The 18726-nt window shown below is 51.6% G+C and overlaps 7 protein-coding genes across 7 annotated transcripts; 3 read left to right on the forward strand and 4 right to left on the reverse strand.

Moving 5' to 3' along the window:
• Nucleotides 1-172: 172 nt before the first annotated feature.
• Nucleotides 173-1718, reverse strand: BO83DRAFT_119775 (short chain dehydrogenase). The gene is made up of 2 exons (XM_025526007.1): nucleotides 1177-1718; nucleotides 173-1126 (listed from the first exon to the last, which is right to left on the reverse strand). Exons 1-2 carry the CDS (start codon nucleotides 1250-1252, stop codon nucleotides 228-230), a joined length of 975 nt encoding a protein of 324 aa, XP_025384499.1. The 5' UTR covers nucleotides 1253-1718; the 3' UTR covers nucleotides 173-227.
• BO83DRAFT_119774 (kinesin light chain 3) lies at nucleotides 1719-3897 on the reverse strand. Its single transcript, XM_025526006.1, has one exon. The coding sequence runs from the start codon at nucleotides 3553-3555 to the stop codon at nucleotides 2185-2187; it is 1371 nt and encodes a 456-aa protein (XP_025384500.1). The 5' UTR covers nucleotides 3556-3897; the 3' UTR covers nucleotides 1719-2184.
• Nucleotides 3898-4446: 549 nt separating this feature from the next.
• BO83DRAFT_119766 (vacuolar calcium ion transporter) lies at nucleotides 4447-6246 on the forward strand. The gene is made up of 3 exons (XM_025526005.1): nucleotides 4447-5109; nucleotides 5176-5978; nucleotides 6036-6246. Exons 1-3 carry the CDS (start codon nucleotides 4735-4737, stop codon nucleotides 6070-6072), a joined length of 1215 nt encoding a protein of 404 aa, XP_025384501.1. The 5' UTR covers nucleotides 4447-4734; the 3' UTR covers nucleotides 6073-6246.
• Nucleotides 6103-7791, reverse strand: BO83DRAFT_381406 (vacuolar calcium ion transporter). The gene is made up of 3 exons (XM_025531981.1): nucleotides 7215-7791; nucleotides 6360-7153; nucleotides 6103-6301 (listed from the first exon to the last, which is right to left on the reverse strand). Exons 1-3 carry the CDS (start codon nucleotides 7647-7649, stop codon nucleotides 6223-6225), a joined length of 1308 nt encoding a protein of 435 aa, XP_025384502.1. The 5' UTR covers nucleotides 7650-7791; the 3' UTR covers nucleotides 6103-6222.
• A 481-nt stretch (nucleotides 7792-8272) lies between these two features.
• BO83DRAFT_401918 (plasma membrane calcium-transporting ATPase) lies at nucleotides 8273-13643 on the forward strand (the record flags this gene model as incomplete). The annotated part of the gene is made up of 6 exons (XM_025533496.1): nucleotides 8273-8572; nucleotides 8767-9491; nucleotides 9579-9635; nucleotides 10371-12843; nucleotides 12904-13286; nucleotides 13340-13643. 6 exons carry the CDS (start codon nucleotides 8273-8275, stop codon nucleotides 13641-13643), a joined length of 4242 nt encoding a protein of 1413 aa, XP_025384503.1.
• Nucleotides 13644-14231: 588 nt separating this feature from the next.
• Nucleotides 14232-16238, reverse strand: BO83DRAFT_345039 (uncharacterized protein). Its single transcript, XM_025528737.1, has 4 exons — nucleotides 16023-16238; nucleotides 15600-15938; nucleotides 15125-15530; nucleotides 14232-15022 (listed from the first exon to the last, which is right to left on the reverse strand). Exons 1-4 carry the CDS (start codon nucleotides 16042-16044, stop codon nucleotides 14311-14313), a joined length of 1479 nt encoding a protein of 492 aa, XP_025384504.1. The 5' UTR covers nucleotides 16045-16238; the 3' UTR covers nucleotides 14232-14310.
• A 1210-nt stretch (nucleotides 16239-17448) lies between these two features.
• On the forward strand, nucleotides 17449-18089 carry BO83DRAFT_440284 (uncharacterized protein; the record flags this gene model as incomplete). Its single annotated transcript, XM_025536245.1, has 2 exons — nucleotides 17449-17756; nucleotides 17852-18089. 2 exons carry the CDS (start codon nucleotides 17449-17451, stop codon nucleotides 18087-18089), a joined length of 546 nt encoding a protein of 181 aa, XP_025384505.1.
• Between the last annotated feature and the right edge of the window lie 637 nt (nucleotides 18090-18726).

Below are 18726 nucleotides of genomic sequence, written 5' to 3' on the forward strand. Positions count from 1 at the left end.
TCATGACAATAGCAACGGATTGGGTAATATGGGAGAGCATGTTAAACAGGTACATCACGAAGAGCATAAGGTCGAAGACAGAGACTTAGTATTAGATCTGCTTATCATATCGCCATAACAGCCCATGACGTTATCTAACGGGGGGCGGCTTCAATGATGGCTTAACGACTTCTTATGCCTTCCCTACGTATGTTTACTCAATGAAGGCAAAAATAGCAGTATGCACGCTATGTCGACCGCTGTTGCGGGCCCCATATATCCTTCTGCTTCAGGGATTCGAGGAGTTGGTCCACTCCCTGTTGGTTCTTGCTCGGAATGGAGGCATCCCCAGCCACCCTAGCGGGACCTGGGTCATTCAGAATCTCAACACATCGCGTTGAGTTGCGAACAACTTCCAAAATCGTTCCTCCGCCAATATCCTTATCTTCCACGCATCTTAGCATGGCGGATGCGACTTCTTCGGGCGTTGCCCATCCGTCCTTCTCCTCGTCGATAAGCATCATTTTTTCCTGATTCTCGACCCACAATGGGGTACGTATAAGACCGGGGGCCACTGCATTGACGCGAACGCCGATTGCCTGCTCGAGGGGGGCCAAACACCGCACGAAGCCGGTAATGGCGGCCTTTGAAGCGCCATACATGGGACACACGACGTTCGGCAGTTGGCCTGCCACGGAGGAAATGTGAATAACGCGGCGGGGATTCTGCGGGGAGACGGGAGCTACGTTGGGGCTTGTGGGATGCAGCCAGTGCGACAAGGCCAGTTGGGTAGTTCGGATGGGATGCGTGACGTTGATGTCCAGTAGAGCGTATCGGTCGCTGTCCTCTTTGTCTTTGCTTATGGCGGAGCCGGGTGGCTGCCAAAAATTCGACCACGGGGGCTCGTAGACACCGGCACCAGGACAGAGGATATGAAATTCCTCAAACAAGGACAAGGTCAAATCAAACATGCGTTTCAAGTCGGCCCAAGAGGTGACGTCTGTGCGAATAAAAACTGCTCGCGGGGAGGAGTCGGCGGCCTCATACTTAGCGATGAGTTGCTCTGCTTCCGGTCGCAGGGCGATGTCGGCTACCACGACATTGCAATTCCTGAATAGCAGAAGGGATGCGAATGATAGATTGATCCCTATCACCTTCAGCAGAGCGTTCCAGCAAAAGGAAGAAGGGGAAACTAACCCGAGCCAGCGCCCGTGACAATGGCCGTCTTCCCTTCCACCGAGAAAGGGGTGATATCTTCCGCAGAGGCTGTCATTGTTGTGACTACAGCTGTAACAGCGCAGAATTCCCCGGAGTTGCTTTCACCCCCCTCAGTTCCAGTGGAAGCTCGGGACTAAATAGCTGTTTTCCTCCGAGTGCCCATGGGAGCGGGGAGGGGGTGCTGTATGTGATGCGAGACCAGTCTGCCAGCGTGCGGGGAACGAGCAAATCATAACATACTGGAGAAGATCGGACTTGATCCGAACCATCTCGGACCAGTTTCCGCGGTTAATTCAAGTCGTTGAGTCGCTGTGAGCAAGTCGTGAGGAACAAGCAGATAGGGACCCATTGGGTGGACCAGTTCAAGGAACCATGGATGGGTGCGGCCGGCTGGTATGCAGAACAATCCGACCGGTCGCGATCCACCAATCTGTCAGAACAGTGATCTCATGACAGCCGGGTGAGAAGCTTGATGGCTTTAGAATGCAGACGATCGGCCATTATGAGGTCTGGATCAGGGGAATGGCATGTTATGGCTGAGTAGATGTTTGGGATTGCATTGGAGAGACAAAGAGGATATGTGAAGCAGTTTGAGTCTTGGCAAGGGGGCAGTGCTGTTGCTTAAAAAGAGACTCAGCCACCACTCCCCAGTCATGCCCTTTTCACCCCCTTCTTAAAGCGAGGGAGCCATCCTCATTTTGTATCTGGAAGTAGATTTCCCTTCATCTCTGACATATGAGAATCATACTCAGAAAGACTTTGGGTGGTCCAATGCACGTCAACGTGATCATTTCATGTAGTCAGTAAGTAGCAAGTAAATACTCAGAATGCTGATTTGTGTCTCTGGAGATTCACGGATCCAGTCCCAAACTCCTTCCCAATGATTATCATTATCATCATGTACTCATTGACCAAGATAGCAAACCGTGAAGAAGAAAAAAATAACACTGTCATGAGACTCCCAACGCCTGACTGATCGCCCCATCTTTACTGGGAATGCCGCATATGTATCCCCGTCGTGCGATCCGCCGCCAACACTCGGTACACGCGCAGCAGATCTTCCATCGACGCTCGTGTGTCTGGGTGTGTTTTCCCTAACACCTTCTCCCGGCCACGCACGGCTTGCTCTGCGAGCCCCTCAGCCTCCTCCCATCGGCCTTGCGACTGGTAGATGGCCCCCAGGTTGGCCATGGTCGTCAGCGTGTGGGGATGGAGTGCTCCAAGATTCTTCTGCATCAGACGCAGCGTCTGCGCGGTCAACGCTTCGGCGCTACCTGTCTTCCCTTGACCCTGGTACGTCAAGGCGAGATCTGCCATGGCAGTCAGGGTTAATGGATTCTGCTCACCCAGGCGTGACTTCATCACAGCCACCGCTCGTGCCCCAAGACTGGCGGCCTCCTCCATCCGTTCCTGGCCCCGGTAGGTGGACGCCAAGTTGATCATCGACATCAGAGTCTGCGGATGCTGCTCGCCTAGATTGATCTTGCTTATCTCTACGACCTGCGTCTCCAGATTTTCTGCCTCCTCCAACCGCCCCTGGTCCCGGTACATCGTTGCAAGGTTTGCCATGGATGTCAGCGTCAAGGGGTGCTGGGTCCCGAGCCGCTTGATACGGATGTCCAACACTTCCGACTCCAACTTCAACGCCTCCTCCAATTTACCCTGCTCGCGAAACGTGGCTGCTAGGTTGGACTTCCACATCAAGGTCGAGCCATGGTGCTCACCCATCGCACGTGTACATTGTTCCACCACCCTCTTCTCCAGTCGTTCCGCATCATCATATCGCCCCATGTGAGTGTACGTGTTGGCCAGATTGCCCATGGACGTGAGGGTGGACTGGTCATCCTGGCCAAATCGTCGGGTCTTGATCTGCAGCAGACGAACTTCCAGTGCCTCAGATTGTCGCCAATGCCCCTCCTTGCGATATGCGGTAGCCAAGTTGGACATGGAGGCCATCGTGTGGGGGTGGTCCTCCCCCAAGACTTTGCGGCGCGCCTCTGTGACCTGGAGACCCAGATCGATCGCTTCCGCCCAACGGCCCTGACCACAATACCCAGAAACCAGGTTGTGGACGGCGGCCATGGTGATGGGGTCGTTGGGACCTAGCTGCGCCCGTCGGGCGTCGACCACAATCGTTGCGACATCTACAGCAGAGTTCCACTGACCCCGTTCAAGGAAGGCCAGGACTAGCGCCCCGAACCGCTTCAGCGCGATACCGGAGTCACCCCTATTCTCCCTGGTGACCTGCTCCACCACCGTCTCTAGCTCGGCAGCTACATCAGCATGTCCTTGCTTTCGATACCGTTTCGACAGCGCCCTGAACGCCTTCAAATACGAAGGGGAAAGCGAAACATCCATCGATGTACGGAGAGCGGACTTCCCGCGGATCCCCCAAAACCTTGACAGGATTTTCAATAACAATGCGTGGGGATGCTGGGGAATAGTTCTTCGATCGCCGGGTGGATGGGTGTGGAAATGTTGTAAGGAGGAACTTCAAACCGACGGGCTGCGATTAATTAATAATCCGAGGTGTGAGGAGATAACGACCAACGATCGTGTTCAAAGAGGAGAGGGAAAGAGAAAAGCGGAGTTAGCAGTCGCGAAGACGCTCGGACGACAGACGCGGATGGAGGAAGGGAAGCGGTGACAAGCTGAAGCGCATCAAGAGCCGCTCACGGGAACTGACAGATAGGGAGAGACTTTGCGGACAAGTTCAGGGAGATGACGGGATGACGATGAGCGGACAAGCAGATGCAGGATGGAGAGTCTCAAGTCAGAGCATGACCAGATTCATTTGCTGCCGCCAAGCCGCTAGGGCGCTGGAAAGGCTGGAGAGGATCCCATCCTCTTTCTCCGAGTCAGTTCTTTCGTGCGTGTCGGGGGGTGAGGGGGGTGTTAAGTTGTTGCGTTCCCATCACTTGCCCCGAGGTTTCCGGTTATCAGTCAGGCTCATTCCTTGATTGGTAGGCTTCTAAAGGGGCCCCGTTGAAGCAGTGGACTGGCAATCAAAATCAGTGGAGATTGCACCAGTTGGACGCGATGGATGGGAACTGGGAAGGGCTTCTTTTCCCTTTTCAGCCCTGTCGGGCCAGAAATAGAAAAGTCACGGAAAATGACAGCCGCGATTACCATACCGTTTCGAACAAAACCCCCCATACTGTTTCATACGGTATTGTTCCCGTTTGTTCAGCTTCAGGTTCTGTCTGATGCTGATCCGATTTCCACTCATCTCAGCCTCTCCCCTTCTCTCCTCTCTCTGCGTCTCTTGTCCTTTTCTCTCTCTCTTTCCCTCTTCCTCTTCCGTTCCACTGTCCACCGCTCTCACGGGGCCTCGCCATCTCTTCCCTGCTCTGCGACATCCTCCCCCCCCACCTCCCCAACCCACCCCTTAACCCACGTCATCTTCTCCGTCACCGTCGGACTGGAGCCATGATCGTCGGGTTTTAAAATTGGTTAACTCTCGTCGACGGAAGCCCGCCTGCCACTTTGCGCCGTCAGCTGTCACCCTCTTTCCTCTCCTTCGTCCCACCTGTCACCATGTCTCGGCTAGAGTTGGGCAATGATTCCCCCTTGCCGAAAGACTCCCACCAGTACGATCCAGTCATGCAATCGGAGCCCGAGCCGGACTCGCCCGTCGTTTCCTCCTCTCCCATCCGCCATCGTACCCTCCGGCAGAGAATCTCTGCCGCCGTCGCCAAGTCTGGCTCCAAACCGTTGCTATGCTTTCTGCCTCTAGGCCTTGTGGCGGACGCGCTACACTGGAACCCCGTCCTGGTGTCCATCTATAACTTCCTCGCCATCATTCCCCTCTCCGTCATAGTTTCAGATTGCTCCGATGAGCTGTCCGACTCGCTAGGCCAGCTCATGGGGGGCTTGATCAATGCGACCTTTGGTAACTGTGTCGAGCTGTCGGTGAGTCTCAAAACCTCTGCTGGACGCTAGCGATGGGATCTAATCTCAGGACTGTAACTTTCCTAGACCGGCATCTTGGCCCTTATTCGTGGCGAAATATACTTTGCGCAATCTGTCATGATTGGGAGCATTTTGTCCGATCTCCTTCTCATCCTTGGTTGCTGTCTCGTCGCCGCCTCATACAATACCTTCATCCTCCATTTCAACAAACCTGTCACCGGCGCGCTCGCCTCATTGATGGTGGTCACCTCGGTTGGACTGATTCTGCCTTCAGTCTTGTATTCCACTTTCCCATTCGACCTTGGGGAACAGATCGTAGCGTTTTCACGTGGCACATCTGCCGTTCTATTGACGCTCTATGGTGGGTATCTATATTTTCAGCTGGGTACCCATAGCCACCTCTTCCTCCAAGGGGAGACCGAGAGCAACTCGTCGCGCGAGTCACAGCGCAGCATGAACTGGCTCACGACAAGTTTGGTTCTGTCTTCGCTAGCCATACTTCTCTGCACGAAGAACATCATGGACAGCATTCCCGCAACTGCGGCAACCCTAGATATCTCGAAGACATTCATTGCGACTATTCTCATTCCCATAATTAGCAACAGCTGTGAAGGGGCAGTGGTCATTACTGCCTGTGGTGGTGGTGGTGATGTCAACTTCGCCATCAGTATGATCGTGAGCAGTATCCTACAGATTGGATTGTTTGCCATTCCCTTCCTGGTCATGCTGGGTTGGGTCATTGGTACACCAATGACGCTCTATTTTGAAACCTTCCACACCGTGGTTCTATTCTTCTCCGTGCTGCTGGTGAACTGCATTCTGCAGGATGGGAAGTATACCTACATTCACGGGAGCATGTTGGTCGCTATGTACGTTAATTCAGGTGAAAATCTGTGTTGTTCTACATATACTAACAGTTATGACAGGTATGCGATTTTAACGCTTGCTTTCTACGTTCGATAGACGACTGCCTTAACGTCATAATCTTATCATCTGCGCAGTTGGAATTGCTGTTTTATCTTAGATAATGGGCTTTCGGGCATATGAGCCGGATTTATATACACACATATACATATGCCACATTGATAATGCATACATAAGACTAAATATGGATCATGTGTTTACGACCGCGACGTCCTTGATAGTGCTCACGCTGGGACACACATAAAAGGCCACTCCCGTGATGATGTACCTATGGTTTCGTTAAAAATGGTGTAGAATTGATGGTTGGACATCTAGGGTATACTCACGTTCCACACAGCATGAGGCCGTCAAAGTAGTTGGCCCGGCCTTCGTGAATCACGTGGCTCATGACCATGGCGGCGAGGAACAGCATAGTCGCCTCGAAATTGTCCATCTGCAGAGTCACTGATTGGCCCAGGGACCAGCCCATGAGGACCAGAGTTGGTGTGACCAACAGGGTGAGGCGTAGAATGCTGTTCAAGATATTTCGGACGGCGACCTCCACATGGCCCTGGCGCGAGATGACCACAATGGTCAGATATTTGGACACGTTCCCCACCAGCGGCACCCAAACCAAAATGGGGAAGCTGGTGCCAGTTCCCCGCTCTAACGCAGCATTGACACTGTTCACAATGTGTACAACACACCCCGTCAAGCAGGCCACTGCGATGAGAAGAGCAACGCCAGCCGATTGCGGTGTGAACATGACCGGTTCGTGGTCCATTGGCGTTCTATTATCGTCTGCGCGGTTTTCGCTGCTGGCATCGCTCAAGTGCGACTCGACCGCCCCCTCGGCAATGCGAAACAAGGCCGCATGGGACTTGAGTTGGAAAAGAAGGAAGACACCAAATAGACCCAGCAGGATGAGGGCGATCCCATACGAAACCATTTGTACCTCATGACTAGTCACCACGGCATTGATGGAGAGGGTATCCAACGAGGGAAACGTGACCATCACGCCGGGAAGCACCAAGGAGATGCATACCATCATCATCAATGATGACATGATGCTAGTCAAGTTGCGATCGAAGTGTAGATGTTCCTTGTCGTAGCCAGAGATCAAGAAACAGCTACCAAGCACCTGCGTCAAAAGTTAACTAACCTGATCCAACTTGCCAAACATAGACGGCTTAATCGCCTACCAGCAGAGAATAGCACAGGATACTGCCAACCACCACTGAGTGGAAGATACGGCCTTGACCCATTTGCGCTGACACAAAGCCAACCATCAGTTCAACCGAGTTACCTAGGGTAGATTTCAGGATCTCGTGAAGAAAGGGTCCAAGGGTATGGGACAGCTCGGTGATAGCAATCGTGATGATGGCCATCAGCGGAACCAAGGCGACCAGGTTCAACCAGAATACCAGCTGCCTTGGCCATCCCAATAGGCCGGAGAGAAGTCCCAGGAGGACAAAGCCAGCAAGTGCTTTCAATACGGGGTGACTACCGATCCTCATAATGGCCAGGTGGAAGGGACTGGTGCGCCCGTGGAGGGGCGCGGTCGGCGAAGATGCGCGCTCAGAGGGAGGCGGCGTCGGAGGATCCGATTCTGCCGATATGCCAGAAGGGCCCTCCATGGTTGAAGAATAGTGGTGGCGGTGCCTCACAGTAGGCATTTCAAAAGAGAGACAAAGATGTTCCCCACGGATTGAGATAGATCAATAGGCTTTTGCTTCTTCTGAGGAAGAGGCGGCGCATTAGAGGCTCTTTTTGGTTCAGCTGATCGGATGGATCTGAAAGTTAGTAGCTTAACCAGTCTAACCAGCTTACGGGACCTGGCTGTATCCGCGGTAAGGAGTTACGGTACCGTGCTCCCCGAGCCCGAACCAAGCGCTTTCCTGGGCAAGCGGCCCCCCTCAGCCTTACAGGGCTGGGTGGCATTTTCCCATTGGCTGCCACCCCCACCTCCCCGTCTGGCCGAGGGGGTTTGGCGCCTAGGCACCTCCATTCTGGCCCAATGGACGCTGGGGACTTCCGTCTGGCCCCACCCACCTGCCCGCCCAGTGCGCTCTTTTTGTGTAAACAACCGTATCGGTCACACCTGACACTGTTCGAACCGTACCTGACGGTATTCGCCAAACAGCCCCGCGCGCGGCTTTACGACTTCGGGGAGACGCTGGAAGGAGATAAGTCCGAGTCAACCTACCTTCTGAGAGATGCTCAGCTTCTTGATGGAACTTTTCTCGTTCACCATTTCATGATGACCCCCTTCAAGAATGCCCAGGAGTCGGGCACACCCTCTCTCCTCGCAAGCGTCCGGCATACGGTCGAGGTGACTTTTCTTTCCAGCTACACCAATGTGCTATTAATCTTTGTATTCCTGGGAATACTCTCCGGCTCCCAAGAATGGAACCCCTCCGCCGTGTTTATCTTGAATTTCCTGGCCATCTTCCCGCTGGCTTCATTGTTGTCCTTTGCGACCGAGGAATTGGCTAAAAGCGTCGGCCAGACGGTAGGAGGCCTGATCAATGCGTCTTTTGGCAATGCCATCGAAATGATCGTATGACAATTCCCCCATTCATCGCAAGTGGTACAGGCTAAATATAGTATTCAGGTTGGAATCACGGCTGTGAGCCAGGGTGAGATCCATATGGTGCAGTCTTCGATGGTTGGCTCGATCCTGTCTGGCACGCTGCTGGTATGTTACACATTATTCCTATGCTCCTAGTAGAAGTTTTGACCGTCATTGCCTAGGTACTGGGATGCTGCTTCTTTGCCAGCGGCTATGATAAGGAGACAGTCCACTTCAATGTCGATGTGACGGGAATCATGTCGTCCTTGATGATTGTATCCTCCTCCGCGCTAATCATCCCATCAACCTTGTATTCCACGTCTCTGTATGCCTCTCCCGGTGGAAACGAGTATATCCTCCACCTGTCACATATTACCGCTGTCTTGCTATTGCTCTTCTATTTTGTCTATCTATACTTCCAGCTCAGCAGCCACTCTCATCTCTTCACTAGCACCGAAGACGACGAAGAGGAGGAGGAGGAGCGCCAGCTGGGACCCATGGCAGCTAGCATCATTCTTATTGCCGCTACGCTGGGAGTGACTGTCTGTTCCGACTATCTCGTAGAAGGGGTCGATGGCTTTGTTGAAGCCTATGGGGTAAGCCGGGCCTTCTTGGGGCTGATCGTCGTGCCGATTGTGGGCAACGCTGGCGAGTTTGCAACCACCGTGAAAGCAGCCAAGGAGGGAAAGGTCGATCTGGCCATTGGTGTGATTGTTGGCAGTACGCTTCAAATCGCACTTTTCGTCACGCCATTCTTGGTACTGTATGGATGGGCTTTGGGTCAACCCATGTCGTTGCGCTTTAACTCGTTCGAGACTGCCTGTTTCTCGCTGGCGGTGGTGGTGATGAATTGTCTGATTCGTGAGGGTCGGTCGAATTACTTTGCGGGTGTCTTGTTGTGTGGAACGTGAGTTTTCCTGTCCCTCTCTTTCCAAAGCAGCCCTTTTTTTTTTTTTTTTTTTTTTTTTTTTTTTTCTCTAATCTCTAAGTCTAGTTATCTGATCATTGCGATCGCCTTTTACGTCCACCCAGATATTGTCGTTCCTGGAGAGTAAAATACCCTGACATCAGGTATGGTATCCGGTAGCCCGTCTGTGCAGGGATATGACTTGTCAGGGGACGATCCATCAATATTTTGCTATAGAGTTCTTATACCAATACGCCGTCTCAATGCGATCATAATGTTCGACGCTTTGGATACTTCTAATGCCTTAAGGACGGACATCCGACGGGCAAAAGATGCTGCCGAGTAAATTAGGCAAAAATTACAGGTCGGCCAAGGCGGGGAGGCCGAAGATTACCGGCGGGGGTTACGCGGCTGCCTTTTTGGCCCGTATCATCAATACCGACCAATACGAGGGATTTGGGAGTGTCTTTGCTCCGCCCCAAACATGAAAATCAAGCAGCATTTACTAGTTTTAGTTGGAGGGATCTCACTCTCTCTATCTCCTAACTCCTTGGTCTCCCCTAATTCCATCTCATTCATCCTCACTTTGCCCAGAGAAGGCGATTTAACTCCACATTCCTGACTATCTCGAATCTAGCACTTGCCTCTCTCGTCTAATATTTCCATTTTCCGCCGGTCGGACCTGTCCGCAATGACAGTAACGACCATCTGCTTGGTCTAATTCAAACGCCATACACCCACGGTAGCATGAACTCCCTGTCACGGTCATGAAGGAGGCAGGTAAATCCCGATCACAAATCCCATGTCCACTAGTGACCCACCCCAGCCCCTAGCCAGCTATAATCATAGAGCCAATCGGTGACTAACATGATCGCAGAGCCTGAGCGAGAAGCCTGTCATCGCCCATGGACCACTGGTTCGGGGCGAGCCCAGCGCATTCGAGTTCTCGGCTGAGCAGTTGAGCGGGCTCATCGAATCACGCAGCCTGGATACCTTCTACACCTTTGGTGGCCTCCGCGGATTAGAAAGGGGTCTGCGAACCGATCGAAATACCGGATTAAGCGTGGACGAGTCGAGCGTCAGGAACCATGAACCATCCGCCACAGCCTCGTCCGTCGACAAACCTTCCCACCAACCCCATCATCGCCATCTTCACCTCCACCATCACCATGGCACCGAGCAATTCGCAGACCGACGCGCTGTCTTTGGCAACAACCGCCTTCCCGTCCCCAAGTCACCCACGGTCCTGCAGTTGATATGGGCGGCATACAATGACCACGTACTCTTCCTCCTGACAGGAGCGGCAATCATTTCGCTGGCCCTAGGCCTATATCAAACATTCGGAACCAAGCATTCGAGCTCAAACCCGCCAGTCGAATGGGTAGAAGGGGTAGCCATCATCGTTGCCATCATCGTTATCGTCCTGGTGGGCGCAGGCAATGATTTCCAGAAAGAGCTGCAATTCCAAAAGTTAAACAAGAAGAAACAAGATCGCCTCGTAAGGGTGATCCGCTCCGGTCGGCCGCAGGAGGTACCTATCAACGATCTGGTGGTTGGGGATGTCGTACACATGGAGCCAGGAGATGTCATACCGGCCGATGGAATTTTGCTTCGCGGCCACCACATTCGATGCGATGAATCAGCTGCGACCGGTGAGTCAGACTTGCTGTTGAAGCAGTCCGGTGATGAGGTCGCAGATGCGATCGCGGATTGCCGTGATACTAAATACCTTGACCCGTTCGTGATCTCGGGGTCCAAGGTCGCAGAAGGCCTGGGCTCGTTCCTGGTCATAGCAACCGGCAATCATTCGAGTTATGGCAAGATCCTCCTAAGTCTCGAAGAAGACCCTGGCTTCACACCACTGCAGTCGCGACTCAACGTATTAGCGAAATACATCGCCAAATTTGGCGGCATTGCCGGTCTGGTGTTGTTCGTCATCCTGTTCATCAAGTTCTTGGTTGGTCTGCGCCACTCGACATCATCCGCGACCGAAAAAGGCCAAGACTTCTTGGAAGTTTTCATCATTGCTCTGACAGTAGTTGTCATTGCTGTGCCTGAAGGACTTCCATTAACCGTGACGCTTTCTCTTGCCTTTGCAACTACGAGGATGCTGAAGGACAACAATTTAGTGCGACAGTTGCGCGCCTGTGAGATCATGGGCAATGCTACCGACATTTGCTCGGATAAGACCGGAACCCTGACCCAAAATAAGATGACCGTGGTCGCAGGTATTATTGGCACGGAAGAGTTCTCGGACCTGGAACCACAGACGGACGCCCCTTCGCGTGATATTCCGACTACTGCTGTGTTGAAATCTCGCCTGCACAATTATGTGAAATCATTAATTGTTAATGCGGTTGCTTACAACACCACGGCGTTCGAGTCGATAGCGGATGGAAATGTCACGTTTGTTGGATCCAAGACCGAAGCTGCTTTGCTGTATTTCGTCCGAGACAACATGGGCTTGGGCCCATTGGAATTGACACGATCTGGTTATGAGGTTGTGGAACTCATACCCTTTGATGCTACGCGCAAGTGCATGATCACTGTGGTATGCTTGGATGATGTTTATGGATATAAGCTGTACAGGGCGTACATAAAAGGAGCGCCCGAGGTATTGATGGGGTTCTGTAGCAGGACTCTGGTGGAACCGACAAAAGGCGATTCCGTTACCGCATTGACTGCAAGTACCAAGGAAGCCATACGCCAGAAGGTAGAAGCCTACTCAAAGTGGTCGCTAAGGGCAATCGCGTTATGCTACCGAGATTTCGAGGTGTGGCCCCCGAACCGAGCTGGAGAGATTCAGTCCGACACACTTGACCTCGAAGATATACTTAACAACCTGACTTTGATTGGAATTGCCGGTATCCGTGATCCTTTGCGAGAGGGTGCTCATGATGCTGTGGAGACTTGCCGTCGGGCGGGAGTGACGGTGCGTATGGTCACTGGAGATAATCTGTTAACAGCGCAATCTGTCGCCCAGGAATGCGCGATTGTTACCAACAACGAAGACATTGTTATGGAGGGAGAGGTATTTAGGCGCCTGACAGAGGAGGAGCAACTAAAGATTGCACCCCGTCTCAAAGTTCTGGCGCGATCTCAACCAGAGGATAAACGTACGCTTGTGCGGCGGCTGAAACAAATTGGGGCAACAGTTGCTGTTACTGGAGATGGAACAAATGACGCTCCTGCACTCAAAGCAGCTGACGTCGGATTTTCCATGGGCATCTCGGGGACAGAGATTGCTCGCGAGGCTTCCGCGATTGTGTTAATGGATGATAACTTTGGCTCGATTGTGAAGGCGATCATGTGGGGTAGGGCAGTCAGCGATGCGGTTCAAAAGTTCTTGCAGGTAAGTCGTCCGATTGAAGATACTCCAATTCTCGGTGCGCCAGCTGACCGCCTGGTTTAGTTCCAAATTACTATCACCTTTACCTCTGTCGGACTGGCCTTCGTCACATCCGTGGCCAGCTCCAGCGAAACATCAGTGCTGACAGCAGTGCAACTGATGTGGGTAAATCTAATCCAAGATACCCTGGCAGCACTCGCGCTCGCCACCGATCCGCCGTCCCCCAGAGTGTTGGACCGAACGCCCGACAAGAGAACAACTCCCTTGATAACAGTGCCAATGTGGAAGATGATAATCGGGCAGTCGATATACCAGCTCGCCGTGACATTAGTGCTCCACTTTGCCGGCAACAGCATATTCTCATACACCACCGCGCACGAACACTCCCAGCTACAAACAGCCGTATTCAACACATACGTTTGGATGCAAATATTCAATCTATACAAGTAAGATCCATTCCTCCACATGCGCTAGTTGACGCAGTGCTAACTATTCGCAGCACCCGCGCCCTCGGCAATAACATCAATGTCTTCGAAGGCATCCACCGTAACTGGCTCTTCATCGGTGTCAACGCTATCATGATCGGCGGACAAATGATCATCATGTTCGTGGGCGGGCGCGCATTCTCCATCACTCGCCTCACCGGCGTGCAATGGGCCTACTCTGTTGTTCTGGGTGTCTTATCTCTTCTTGTCGGGGTAGTAGTGCGTTTCGTCCCGGATAGCCTCGTCGAGCGATTGTTTGCGGACATGGGATTTGTTATGGGTCCCTTGTGGCGGTTATTGAGGGTGAAAATTGAGTAAAGGGATTGTTTATTCTTGATCTTGGCGGAACTTGTATATATTGGGTTTTGTTTCTGTTTGTTGTTAGTACTGGGTGGGCTCGGGAGGGATAGGTTATTCTTCACTTCTTTGAGGTCAATCTATGCAGACTTTTCTTGACTCACTTAATGGTTTTCCTCCCTTATGACTTCGATGCTGACGGACCTAGTATGGAGATGATAGTAAGTACTGACTTAGCTGGTTACAGGAACTCACGCTCATGGTGAACCCATGTAATTACTTAGGAAGCGGATGACATTTGGTCATAATGTACATATATATATATTTATTTGAAGTGAAACTACTGACCAAGCTTTCCCTCAACAGTGTGTATAGCTCTTCTAGTTATATATGTCTTACTACTACAGTTGTCGAATTGTACAAAAATAACCGCAACGAAGAACAAATAATCAAAACTATAGTCGCGTGTTTTATTATTCGCCAGCTTGACGTGACGTCACTGTAAATGGGCTGAATATCACATGATCAGCACTACCAATTCCCTCCATCAAATTACTACAGAACTAGTGCTGCGTGTCAAGAAGAGTCCAACATACTGTACTAGTGGCTGTACTTGCCAATATATAGTCATTCTCTAATCTATCTTCCCAACCATGAACAAATACTAACAACATGAATCATAACAACGCTAACATGTGATTAATTTCCAAGACGTCTGATGAACAAATGTCTCCGCCCCAGGCTCTAGATTGGCAAACAACTTGTCAAAAATATCCTTGCCTCCTTGATCATGCACGAGTCCAATCCAAATGAATGAGGAGAGGATGGCCCGCATCTCCTCCCACGAGCGGACACGACAGCTTCCTAGGTAATACAGCAGCCAGTGCCGGAAATTCCGCCTGACGGCGGGTAAAAACACCACAAGACCACCGACAGTTAACAACCAGATCCAGAGTTGAGGAGAGACATCGTTTCGCTTGGCTAAGCCATTTAAGCAGCGCTGGTACGAGGCAGCCAGGTGGACGTACTGGGTCGGGTCGCTGCGGAACTGGAGGAAGATGTCAAATCCATAGCTGAGTAAAGCTAGGCGGATCGCCTCGTCGAGGGACCCGGGCTCGAAACTCATGTGTAACAGAGGGTACATGACGGAGGCCATTGTTTTCATGAATTCCGTCTCTGGAATCATGTCATTCGTCTTGGTGGTCAAGTTGACCTGGGTACAGAATCCCTGCATAATGTGCCACATCCGCGCGAGACTGGGGTCAAGCTCCCGGACGAACGACGGAACGGGGCGAGATCGCGGCGTGAAGCAAAGGTCGGATGGGACAAAGATGTCGAGATCGCGATTTTCGAAAAAGGCGGGTTTTTCTCCACTGTGGATCGCTAGTCCCACATCGCATCTGATCACAGGTTAGGTTGCAACCATCGAGATAGTCTAATACGAAAAGGGAATATAATAATTGGCAAGGACAATAGAGAGATGAAATGGAGGGAAGACCCACCGGATAAGGTCAATGACTAGTTTGTTATTGGATGTAAATGCTCCTAGTCCCCCGCGCAGCCGGACCATCTTGCGTAAACCCTGGGTGTGGTGTAGTACGGCAGCGTAATCACCCACGATATGCGCGTGCAGAATCAAGATAATGACGACCATTACGGTTGCATTGGACACGTGGACCTGCTCTCCTCCGAGCCGATTCCGTAGCAGGCGGATAGCTTTCCCCAGATGAGGGGACTGGGCCGCTTCCGGCCCCTTGTAGATACCAAAGTATGATTGGGTGGTGATGACCATGGCGTTGAGGTAGGCTGCGTCTAGTGACAGCATGTCGAGAACCCATGATCGACTAGAGGCGTTGAACACTATGCATACGGCAAGCGGGTAGAACTCTGTCTTTGCCCGTTCAGTGACTATGTGGGTTTACATTTAGTGGGCCCGATTGAATCACCAGCAGGTCGAATCGGGGACGCGGCACCTACAGCGAAGGATAGTGGCTAGGGCAGCAGGGCTGGTGGTGTCATCAGCCAGCTGGACGAAGGACATGTCGTTGCCAACTCTGCGGGGAAGATCTGAGGCCACGCGGGTGGCTGGCACTTGTGTAGATGGCAATAATGATAAATCCACCCCATCGGCAGGAGGAGCCGAAGTGTCGTCTGTGCACGCGTCCGCCGGAGTCGATGGATCGGCCTCTGCTTGGCGATAGCGGGATTTGCCACGGTTCTTGCCAATCATGACATGGCTGCGAATGAGTTTGCGGGTACGAGGATCGACTTTCTTGGTGCCGGTGGAGACGATAAATGGCATGTCCGCCATGGCAACTATTGTGCGAAAGAGGTAAGATAGGCATTGAGTGGGCTACAACAAAAGCAAGGAAAACTTGGTATTGGAGACGGCGCACATACCAGACTGCTTGGAGGGCGACATGGCGGCGATCGAGCCCCAGTCCAGGGACAGAGGGCGTCCGGCGCACGTCCCAGACCGGTGGGATAGATCTCACGAGGATGGTCCAAGGACAGGTGCCTGGACGAGGCTAAACGAATGGGACGAACGAGTATTCAGATTGTTGGCTGAAAAGGGCAAGCAATTCGGGGGGTCTCGGGAGTGTCAGGAAATATAAGAGACGGAATCCTCGGTTGTGAGAGAGCTGGACTTGCTGCAGGCTGCCCTTAGTACTTTCCTTTCCTAGTTGGTTCGGATTGTTTCCGCTGTCACCTGCCGAAACTGTTACCATTCAATTGGACGATATGCTACATGTGGGCCTGACATTGTTGCCTGCTTTGGGGTTAGCCTGACGAGCATGTGATACAGCTTGGCAATGAATCGAATCGGGAAAAATAATCTAAGTCTCGTTCAAAAACCTACAACTTCAATATATATAGTGAACAGCAAGCAATGGTCAATTCCCCATCTTCTTGTACTATAGCACATATCGCCACCTTTCTGAGATACACGATTACCGCCCCCTTCACCAACGTCAGACTAGCACTTATAGAGCCCGATAATCCCTTGCATCCCCGCGCGAGAACTATTCCTTCATCTTCTTGCGTTTATGGTAGTCCTCTGCCTGTCGTGTAAGATGACCGAATCCCTTCTCGATCTGCTCGTAGCTCCGCTTGGGCAACTCCTCGCCCTTGATTGCCAGAGGGGTCTGAGTGTCTCCGCAGGGAATACTATAGATCCACCGCGCAACTACTTCATAATTTTCACGACAGTTCTCAGTGAAATCAACAAATTTGCTTTTCAAAATGTGAAGATGCTCTCCGTCGTGATTCGTCTGCAAGAGTCGGGCCTGAGAGCGGAAGATGGAGATTACTAGGACCTGTGATACAATAATTGCGTTAGAGCAGGTATTTGTAGCTTCTAACGATTCAGGGCTACTTGAATGGTGTGAGGTGACTTGGAACCCAATCAAATACACGACACTCACCGGAAAAGTGCGATGCTTGATATAATCAAATTGATTCAGCCGCCATCGCATGAATCCGACAATAGGCAAGACTTCATTCCGGCGAAGGGGTTCTTCGGGATCAGCGTAGTTTTACACCTGAACAATGCAGTGGGGGATATCCAACGAACGCCAATTTCACTCCATGGTCCGAGCGATTGAGGAAGAGCAAAACAGAGCCAAGCAGCAAAAGCTTCTCCGAACAAACTCAAACACATCCTTATGCGACTCATCTGGCAGAATACCTGAAGATCATATGGAGATCCGGAAGAGCAAAGGAAAGGAACACATGAACTACCATCAAGCAGTGAGAGTCAAATCTACCAGTCGTCCGAAACTGCCTACATCGATTGGAAGACTCTCCACAAGTCTCTGATGAGATCATGGTGAATGCATACTTGCTGGGTCTGGCAAGTGTAGCAACCTTCTCTATCGAAGGCGTCGAAGCCCATTGGACCCCAGAACGGAAGGGGTACAAAGTCTGTGCTGAGAAAGGCATCAAGCTGTATGAAGCACGGACGGATGGCCATATGTACCTAAATAGTAATGGAAAGACCAAAGCCATTCTTGAAGTCAAACCCGTGGTGCGAGCCGAGTTACCCCGGGTCATGATGCAGGAAGTTGCTCAACTGGCGGCATGGATCCACGCCGAAAAGGACGTTATACAGGATGAAAACCTGGCGGAACAATGGTTAGTCACCACTGCACCCATTGTCTATGTTTAGAAGTCTCTTACGCCAAGTGAGAGAGAATGTGGAGGAAGCAGCTAAGCATCTGACACCATAGGTTCCGTCGCTTGCTCTGGTCGATGAATCGACATGAGCTCTATATAATCATTGCCGAGTATATTGGGGACTACGTCGACTATTTGACGAATCCACGACGCAAAGCGGAAGGCGAATCTTTCATGACGATGAACCAGTTTGGCCCATGGGACATTAGAAGCTCCTCTCAGGTTGCTGAATTTGCTGCCATCTTATTGGCAGTAACTTTACCGTTCAGTAAGAATCTGCCCCTTATCTGAAACTCAATCGGAGATTCTCATTCGGCACTGCTTGATTGTCCTCGTATCTCTGAGTCTCAAATATGCGGCCACTGTTCGAAGGGGGATCTCGATTGGCCGCCATATTGCATGAACCAACAGAGATGTATTATTCTACACTACCTCCACTGCCCGCCGCTTATATATTGATGGCCGCGTACCTACATCTTTTCCTATCAATTATTTGATAAACATACAGCTCATTGTACTGTTACGATAAAGCAGAATGCTTTTTTAAAGACACCGGCCTCAGAATACTATCGCAACGGGTTGAGTGGAACCAGAGATTGCTGGCACCAGAGTATGAACAATTACCCTACATTGATATCGGAAGTAAAATGGAACCCGAATATTCTAAGTCTATTCCGAACCGTCAACGCTAATGAAGAATATATGAGGAGCAGGTCATGCTTCGGAAGCGGAGCCGTGACAGGGCATTAGCCAACAGGCCCTTCACTCATCGATCAAACCACCATTTCCAATTAAGCTGCAAATGACCTCCACTCAGCCGAAAATGTAAACCGGTCCAGATCCGCGATGTGCGGGGTAAGATGTGGCCCGCTGCGGGTTCCGAGAAGTTTGAGGGAGTCACGGCGCGTATACCATCCCTGTCACGCTA

The sequence above is a fragment of the Aspergillus eucalypticola genome, assembly GCF_003184535.1.
Source record: "Aspergillus eucalypticola CBS 122712 chromosome Unknown BO83scaffold_27, whole genome shotgun sequence".
In the NCBI taxonomy this organism is placed as follows: Eukaryota; Fungi; Ascomycota; class Eurotiomycetes; order Eurotiales; family Aspergillaceae; genus Aspergillus; species Aspergillus eucalypticola.

Bases quoted from the DNA above. Each gene is read 5' to 3' on its own strand.
- BO83DRAFT_381406 (XM_025531981.1), bottom strand. From the start codon at position 7,649: ATGGAGGGCCCTTCTGGCATATCGGCAGAATCGGATCCTCCGACGCCG. The intron at 7,154-7,214 runs GTAGGCGATTAA...CTTTTGACGCAG, and splicing joins TCCTGTGCTATTCTCTGCTG to GTGCTTGGTAGCTGTTTCTT. The intron at 6,302-6,359 runs GTGAGTATACCC...ACGAAACCATAG, and splicing joins GGCCTCATGCTGTGTGGAAC to GTACATCATCACGGGAGTGG.
- BO83DRAFT_119775 (XM_025526007.1), bottom strand. From the start codon at position 1,252: ATGACAGCCTCTGCGGAAGATATCACCCCTTTCTCGGTGGAAGGGAAG. The intron at 1,127-1,176 runs GTTAGTTTCCCC...TGAAGGTGATAG, and splicing joins TGTCACGGGCGCTGGCTCGG to GGATCAATCTATCATTCGCA.
- BO83DRAFT_345039 (XM_025528737.1), bottom strand. From the start codon at position 16,044: ATGTCGCCCTCCAAGCAGTCTG. The intron at 15,531-15,599 runs GTAGGTGCCGCG...AAACCCACATAG, and splicing joins CCTAGCCACTATCCTTCGCT to TCACTGAACGGGCAAAGACA. The intron at 15,023-15,124 runs GTGGGTCTTCCC...ACCTGTGATCAG, and splicing joins CTAGTCATTGACCTTATCCG to ATGCGATGTGGGACTAGCGA.
- BO83DRAFT_119766 (XM_025526005.1), top strand. From the start codon at position 4,735: ATGTCTCGGCTAGAGTTGGGCAATGATTCCCCCTTGCCGAAAGACTCC. The intron at 5,110-5,175 runs GTGAGTCTCAAA...TAACTTTCCTAG, and splicing joins GTAACTGTGTCGAGCTGTCG to ACCGGCATCTTGGCCCTTAT. The intron at 5,979-6,035 runs GTACGTTAATTC...CAGTTATGACAG, and splicing joins GGGAGCATGTTGGTCGCTAT to GTATGCGATTTTAACGCTTG.
- BO83DRAFT_119774 (XM_025526006.1), bottom strand. From the start codon at position 3,555: ATGGATGTTTCGCTTTCCCCTTCGTATTTGAAGGCGTTCAGGGCGCTG.